This window comes from Protobothrops mucrosquamatus, unplaced genomic scaffold (assembly GCF_001527695.2).
Source record: "Protobothrops mucrosquamatus isolate PMUCROS unplaced genomic scaffold, P.Mucros_1.0 scaffold_294, whole genome shotgun sequence".
NCBI lineage: Eukaryota > Metazoa > Chordata > Lepidosauria > Squamata > Viperidae > Protobothrops > Protobothrops mucrosquamatus.
The window spans coordinates 2,433,682-2,442,330 of NW_015386370.1; the positions used below are offsets into that span (position 1 = coordinate 2,433,682).

General features: G+C 37.3%; 1 protein-coding gene across 1 annotated transcript in view; it reads left to right on the forward strand.

Annotated features, from left to right (window-relative positions):
• The window catches only part of SELE (selectin E), a 28,113-nt gene extending 20,333 nt beyond the window's left edge, over positions 1–7,780 (forward strand). Inside the window, exons 9-11 of the mRNA XM_029287317.1 lie at positions 5,026–5,136; positions 6,110–6,162; positions 7,712–7,780. Of these exons, the coding sequence (XP_029143150.1) occupies positions 5,026–5,136; positions 6,110–6,162; positions 7,712–7,780 (233 nt within the window). The remainder of the gene's footprint in view (positions 1–5,025; positions 5,137–6,109; positions 6,163–7,711) is intronic.
• The last annotated feature ends 869 nt before the right edge of the window (positions 7,781–8,649 follow it).

Here is an 8,649-nt window from a genome sequence, read left to right on the forward strand (position 1 = left end):
AAGCTCTCTGTCTGCAAAATCGCTCTTTTGTTGCAACTTGGTCCCATATGCTGCTGGTTCCTTCTCCTCCGGAGACTTGCAGTCTGGACCCCCTCCTCAGGAATTTCTCCTCCTCGTGGCTACTCCTGAAATTGTGCTTTTCTTCTTCATTAAGCAAACATGCCTTTAAAGCCTCAAAATTTAAGTCTTTCTCTTCTTTGCACTCAAATATAGCAGAAATTGTGTCCCACGTTTTATCTAAACTGTTCAACACCAATAAAACCTTCTGTGACTCAGGAAATTTAATCCCACGTTGTTCTAAGTCCCAAAATAAACTTTGCATTTTATTTAAATGCTGTTCCACAGATTCACCTGGTTGCAAACAGGCTCTGTAAAGTTTTCTTGACAATTGCACTATATTGCATGCAGAAACATTCACGTGCACAGCTCTCAACTTCAGCCAAATTTCCTTTGCAGTCTTTAGATTTGCAACATTTAGAAATTATTCATCATCTAAATTCAAGATGAGATAAGCCATTGCTTGATCATGGCTTTTCTGATCAACAGCTGCAAATACTTGTGGAGGATTTTCTGCAATATACCACAGCTCTTTTGCTTTCAGCAAACATTCCATTTTTGCTGCCCAGATAATGTAATTCTTTTGCCCTAAACGAGGTACAGAGCTTTCCTTAAATTCCATTGCAGCCATTCTGCTAATTCTGCCTTCCAGCTTTAAATTACAATGCAGTCCTTAGTAAGCTCTGGGCCCATAACCTGTTAGAGAATTTTAATTTCTCTGTTGGTAAAAATAAATCAGAAGCTCTCACAGTTGACTGCATTTAGCTGATTCAAATGAACTCTTTATATTCATATAAAATTATTTACAATACCATATATTATTCTTCATAACAACATAGCATAAATGAAGACTTCTTACAGCAGAGACAGACCTGAGACCTGAGACTGAAACCCAGCTTCTAACTCAATACCCTTTTGCACAGACTCAGTAGCACTTTACTCACATTGGCTGACTGAGTTACCACATGACTCTTCCTGCTCATGAATATTCCAACAGTATGTATCTGTGTTTGTGTGTGTATATATAAAATAAAGGTAAACAAGGATATATGCAGTGTTATCTTCATTTTAGATGTCAAAATGGTCTCTCTCTGTCTCTCTCTTTCCTTTCTCTTTCCTTTCTCCCCTCTTTCCTCTCTCTCTCTTTCCTCTCCCTCTCTCTTTCCTCTCTTTTTTCTCTTTCCTCTTTTTCTCTTTCCTCTCCCCCTTTCTCTTTCCTCTCTTTCTTTCTCTTTCCTCTCTCTCTTTCTGTTTCCTCCCTCTTTCTCTTTCTCTCTCTTTTCTCTCTCTTTCTCTCTCTTTCCTCTCTCTTTCCTCTCTCTTTTCCTCTGTTTCTCTCTCTTTCCTCTCTCTCTTTCTCTCTCTCTCTTATGGCTGCATCGTTGGGGGTCCCCGGCACCCCCGCCGGGACTCCGCGCTGCCCGGCCTCGCCCTCCGCCCATCGATGGAGCCGCGGTGGGGACAGCGCCTGCCCGAACCGCCTGGGGGCAGCAGGAGGAAGAAGGAGAGGAGGAGGGCGAGGAAGCAGCCACCCCAGACGGGACTCCGCGCTGCCTGGCCTTGCCCTCTGTCCATCCGATGGAGCTGCGGTGGGGACTGGTGCCGCGCGGCCCCTGCCAGCCCCTCTGCCAGCTCGGCTGCTCCCCCCCAGGCACCCCTCTTGTTTTTCCGCCCTCCCGAGCCGCCCGGGGGGCAGCAGGAGGAAGAAGGGGAGGAGGAAGAGGAGGCCAAGGATATAGAGGAGCGGTGTCTCAGTTCCTAAGACCATTGGAAATATGTGTTTTCCGATGATCTTAGGCGACCCCTGTGAAAGGGTCGTTCGACCCCCAAAGGGGTCCCGACCCACAGGTTGAGAACCGCTGCTCTAAATGTAGACATCTTTTATTTTCTAAAGTAATCCAGTCTCTGATCCACGTCAGGGCCTCTGCTTGGTAATTTAACTCCCAATCTGGGAAACCTAAACCTCCTCTCTCTTTGGCATCCTGTAATGCCTTTAATTTTATTCTTGCCTTCTTTCCTAACCACACAAATTCTAAGGTTAATTTATTCAACTCCTTGAAGAAATTCTTGTCTAATTGAATTAGAATGTTCTTAAGCAGGAATATCATTTTAGGTAGAATGTTCATCTTCACTGCTGCAATTCCCCCGAGAAGTGAGAGGTGTAAATTTTTCCAGCGGTCTAAATCTACTTTTATATTCTTTACCAATTTGCCATAGTTGTCTTCTTTAATTGATGAGCAACGTGCTGAGATAACTACCTTTAAATATTTTATTTTAGAAACTTTGTATACCTAATTTTCCCCCAAGGTTTCCTTTTTGTATATTAGTCATATTTTTTGCAATAATCTTTGTTTTATTTCTATTTATTTTCAAACCTGCCAAATCTCCATACTCTTCCAATATTTCGAATAGCTTCTGCCCTGATTGTTCTGGGTCTTCTAATATAAATGCTAAATCATCTGCATAAGCTTGAAGTTTGTATGTTTCCTTCTTAGGCTTAGGATACAGGAGGACCTGGACAGACTTGAACACTGGGCGCTATCTAACAAAATGAAATTCAATGGTGAAAAAATTAAGGTTCTACATTTAGGCAAGAAAAACCAAATGTACAGGTATAGTATAGGGGGTACCTTGCTCAATAGTAGTAACTGTGAGAGGGATCTCGGAGTCCTAGTGGACAATCACTTAGATATGAGCCAGCAGTGTGCTGCAGCTGCCAAAAAAGCCAACACAGTGCTGGGCTGCATTAACAGAGGGATAGAATCAAGATCANGACAGTTAGAACAATTAACCAATGGAACAACCTGCCTCCAGAAGTGGTGAATGCTCCAACACTGGAAGTTTTTAAGAAGAGACTGGACAGCCGTTTGTCTGAAATGGTGTAGGGTTCCTGCCTGGGCAGGGGGTTGGACTCGATGACCTCCAAGGTCCCTTCCAACTTTATTATTATTATTATTATTATTATTATTAATCCTAAATCCTTTAATCTGCTCTTCTTGTCTTACTACTCTAGCTAGAATTTCTAATATATATATGAATAACAATGGCGAAAGAGGACATCCTTGTCTTGTGCCTTTCTGAATATTGAATTTATCAGTGGCCTCTTCATTTATTATGATCTGGGCCTTTTGTTCAGAATATATTGCGGTTATCACATTTAAAATTTTTTCCACAACATCCATTGATTTTAATTGTTGGATCATAAATAGCCAATTGACATTGTCAAAAGCCTTCTGTGCATAAAGAAACAGAAGTGCCACTTGACGATCACTATGCGACTCATAAAATTCAAGAATGTCTAAAATTGTTCTTATATTTCGCTTAGTCTGCCTGTTTGGTAGAAACCCATTTTGATCAGAATGTATAAAATCAATTAAATAATTTTTAAATCTCTCTGCCATTATTGAAGCAAAAATTTTATAATCAGAATTCAATAATGATATAGGTCTATAATTTTGTATCCATGTTTTTTCCGCTTCTTCTTTTGGTATCAATATTATGTTTGCCTCTGTCCAGGACTTAGGTATTCTAGCTTCAGTTAATACGGCGTTAAAAACTTCTAGTAAGTATTGATTAAGTACACTTTGTTGCTCTTTATATAGTTCCGCTGGTATTCCATCTGGGCCAGTCGCCTTATTGATCTTTTGTTTACTTATAGCCCTGGTTATTTCAATCATTCTTATTTCCTCATTTAACGTAGATTTTTTTTCCCTCTGGTATCTTCGGTATATCTGCCTTCTCTAAGTATTCTATTTTCCTTTCTACTTTTTTTCCCTCATTCCTCTTATATAATTTTTCGTAGTATCTTTGAGCAATTCCCCTTTTAATAGTTTCCTCCCCCTGAATCTCTCCTTTCTCACCTTCCAAGTTAATGATCCGTAGCTTCTCTTTCTGTCTTCTTAATTTATACGCCAGCCATCTTCCCGGTTTGTTCGCGTGCTCAAAATTATTTTGCTTAGCTGCCTGTAATTTTTGTGCTAACTTTTCCGAATCCTCTATACAAAGTTTATGTTTAATTAGATCCATTTTGTTTTTCAATCTTTTATTTTCAGGTTCTCTCTGAAATTGTATTTCGGCCTGTTTATATTCTTCCTCAAGCCTCATCCTATATTGTTTTTTCTCTTTGTTTCTCTTAGCCATATATGAGATTGCTACACCCCTCATATATGCTTTAGCCATATCCCAAATGTTCTGCAAGGATGTATCCCCATTGTCATTCGCTTGAAAGAAAAAGTGCATTTCTTTCTCCATACTTTACTTAAATTCTTTTTCTTTGAGAATCGCTCTTTGGAGAGTCCATCTTGGCCTGCTCCTTTGTCCTTTCAAGCGAAAACGTATAGGGTTATGATCTGCCCAGAGGCTAGGTTCTATATCAATTTCTTGGATTTCTGAGTCTAATTCTTTTGAAAACCATAGCATGTCTATCCTAGTCCATGATCTATGTCTATTAGAAAAGTATGTGTATTCCCTCTTATCATAATTCCTTTCCCTCCAAACATCATGTAAACTAAGATCTGTACACATCTCAAAAAAGGTTTTGGGAAGTGGTGTTTTTTTTGTTTCCTTTCCTTGCCTTCGTGCTTTTATGATCTTTTGTTTTATCTACGATCGCGTTGAAACCCCCAATTATACAAAAACCATCTCCCTCTATATCACTCAGCTTATTATGGAGATTTTTAAAAAAGGATACTTGAGCTCCATTTGGGGCATAGATTACAACAATTATTATGTTTTTTTTAATTCAGTTTAGCCTCAATTATCAAAACCCTTCCCTCTTTGTCTTTATATAGTATTTTTTTTATCTGCTCAATCATATCCAATTCTCAGACAATGCCTGTATAAGTCCCTGTAATTTTCTGGGCAAGGTTTTTCAGAAGTGGGTTGCCATTACTGTCTTGAACAATAGATTCAAAGCCAATAGAACAGATTTTTATAGTCTTCTAATTTATTCTAATTTTCCAATTTTAGCTTTTCCAGCACTTGGGAAATTCTTAGCAATTGGTATACCAGTCACTGGGCTTTCGGTCCTATCAGTGATATTGTTCATTATTTGGGTCCAAAAGCATCTTCCAAAAAAAAGTAAGACATTTTTACAATCTACTGTTTTAAAGTAATACCCAATCGTTTATATACAGAAACTGCAATACTATGTAGAAATAGCCAAATTGCAAGGTAAATCTCTCAGCCTAATCTCTCTCACGAACCTGTAGGAAGCAGGACTATTAGTTATATTCATCATCTTGAGCATTTGTGTGTGTGTGTAGATAAAAGTGAGATAAAATTTTTGTCTGGATGCACATACCAATAGCAAAAAAAATATGTATTAAAATATCTGTTTTAAACAGATTCAAGTAATATAGATTGTTACAGTGGACATGAAAGAAAAATTGAACTTTTTTTCCACTCTTGCTGTAATCCTCTGAAGTTGATATGTGCATTCAGACAAAATTTCTACTGGAATCAATGGGAGATTTCTTCAAATTGTACCAAGCATTGGAAGGTTTGAATTTCACATTCATGACTGCTGCAGTCCCAGTCATTTCTCCTGGGCTGATATTATCTGTTGTTTTAAAAGAAATCTCTATATTAAATATAAATTAAATTAGTAATTGAAGTACATTTAACTCTATGAATAAGTGTTATGGGAGTGGACTTTCACTTTGATAACAGATGAGAGCAAGATTAACTTAAAAAGCAACTTATGAGAATGCTTTTGATACATATTCTTATACATACAGAATTATAGAATGATTTATATTCTTTGTATGTATATAAGATGATTCTTTACAAAATGAAGAGGATAATCCAGATGTTTATATTAGCAATTGCTAAAAAATGGGTAAAAAAGTAAAAAATCTTACTTACCTTACTATTTTTTTCTTTTTCTTTCCTTCTGTTTCTTCATTGCCCTTCTCTCTTGCAGGAAAATCATTCACTCTTACAAGGTATGATCTTTTCCCAGATTCTTGAAGAATCCAATGCAATTTTTGGCTGTTAGTATATTGTTTTGGGGCACAGTAACTTACATTATTTTTCCTGTGTTTTTTAGCAGTTTTTCGAGCCTTGATTCAGAAGGTAGTTTCCAAGCTCAAATCATTTAATCAAGTAAGTTGTGAAGAAAGCTATTGTTTATTGCTTTTAATAGTGCATAGAATGGTGGGTGGGTGGGTGGGTGGAGGCCAAGAGCACAGTTCAGTAGTAGAGTGCTACTCCATAATGTGAAAGTAGCCAAGGGCACATGCTAACGTTTCTAATAAGGAATAGTATTAGGTTATAGGATTGGGAGAAAGGGAACTTTACCTGAAGCCTGGAGAAATACTGGTTGCCAAACTATGTATGTATTTTATGTTAAATCACATGTTTTAATAAAAAGCTGAACATCTTTTTTTATAATGCTTGAAGTTTTTACTTCATGGCTGGATATTGAGTTATGAAAAAATTATATATTTTTTCCCATTAAGTGACGAAGTTGACTAAGAAAATATTATAGTATTTAAGACACATTTCAGATTTAAGTCTTGAACCTTTATAAAAATGATCTGGGGCTTCTTTCAGTGTTCCATGGGATAAATTTTTTCATCTTCACCCAGAGGACTATATTAAACTGGGATACAATTGGCTGATCTATTCCATATATGATGCTTTTTAAAGTGGATTTATAAAATTTTAGATTCCATTTAATCTAAATTTCTGATAATCTTCTAATCCAACTTTTCCAGCAGTGCAGGTAGTCCTTTTTTAGTGAGCACAATTGGGACAGCAACAACTTTGTTGCTAAGTGATGCGATCACTAAGGAAAACATCAAGGGAACATGACAGATTTACTAACATTACTTCCCATTTGGTTGTTAAGTGAGTCACCACAGGTCATTAAGGAGACATCACATAACTACAACTTCTAATTTTACTGCCAAATTTTCTTTTTATATTATTACAGTACATTCAACTTTCCCAAACTTTCTTCACAGTATTTTCATTGTTGCTTTGTGTTCCTTTTGATGTTTGGATTTTTAGGGGAAGTGTATACATTAAGATTACACAAAAGTGAGGTGTGATGGCAAAAAGCTTAGGAATCTCTGCTCTGGAGGAAAAGATAAACAGTAGCTAATTTATTAATCATTCCAATAATCTGCCTAATATTACAGAGTTTTTATGCAGATTTCAAACTGAGCTAAAATATTAAAAACAGTGGAAGGGATAAAATAAGAAAATACTTTAATAAATAGTGCAGGAAAATATACAATAAAAATATTACCAGAATCCCTGGTAATTGTCTGTTAAAATAACATCATAATCACTTGTGGCACAAATTCATATGAGCTTAGTCATACAGAAGGGTTTTTTTTTCCAGAAAGAAACACCCAGAAACAGACGCTTTAAATATTGAGGTTGGAAATTGACTTAAAGTGAGGTCAAAAATAGTCTGCAGCTAAGAATAATTTCACATTATTATGTCAAATAATATTGTGTCATACTAGCCACAGAAATATTTGGATTAAAAAACATACAAAGTTTCTCCTGAGTTCAACTTTTATAAACACTAAATAAAATATTGTTATGGCCATAGGATTTTGATCTATTCTCACCAATATTTGGAATACCTAAGGAAAAAAATTGAGGCACATCCAACCCTATTACATTTTATTATTTTCAGCCAGTAAATCTGGATGTCTCTGAAATGATATCCAGCCACTCCATGGAGAAGCCTTTCCAACAGGGATAAGGGGAGGTTCCTTGAGGACAATGACTTGAGAAGAAGCAAACTGTCCCACCACAACAATCCTGTTCCAATGCTGGCAACATATCAAGGAAGAATAGAAGCCATCCAAGTGGCATGGAATATGTTCCAGCCTTGTGCCCAGTCTAACTGAGGGTATATTCTGTCCTTATATATTTTAGGCTCTGATAGCTGCCTTCCATTTCTGTAAATCTAGAACAAAGATGATGGCAGTTTATTCTCTCTTTTATAAATGATACTTTTGACGTATTGAAAACAGTTAAAGGTATATGTAGTAGGAGAAAGTGGCAAGAAGGTGACAAGCATCAGGGAGAAAGCAGAACTACTCAAGTCAATGGAACTGCATCTACATGGAGGGAAGTGTGTAGTGGGGTGCCGCAGGGCTCTTTTCTGGGCCCAGTGCTCTTCAGCATCTTCATCAATCATTTGGATGAGGGATAGATGGAGAACTCATCAAATTTGCAGATGACACTAAGCTGGCAGAAATAGCCAACACTCCAGAAGATAGGCTTAAGATACAGAAGGATCTTGACAGACTTGAACATTGGACACTATCTACCAAAATGAAATTCAATGGTGAAAAAAGTATGGTTCTACATTTAGGCAAGAAAAACCAAATGCACAGGTATAGTATAGGTGGTACCTTGCTCAATAGTAGCAACTGTGAGAGGGATCTTGGAGTCCTAATGGACAATCACTTAAATATTAGCCAGCAGTGTGCTGCAGCTGCCAAAAAGGCTAACACAGTGCTAGGCTGCATTAACAGAGGGATAGAATCAAGATCACGTGAAGTGTTAATACCACTTTACAATGCCTTGGTAAGGCCACTCTAGAATACTGCATCCAGTTTTGGT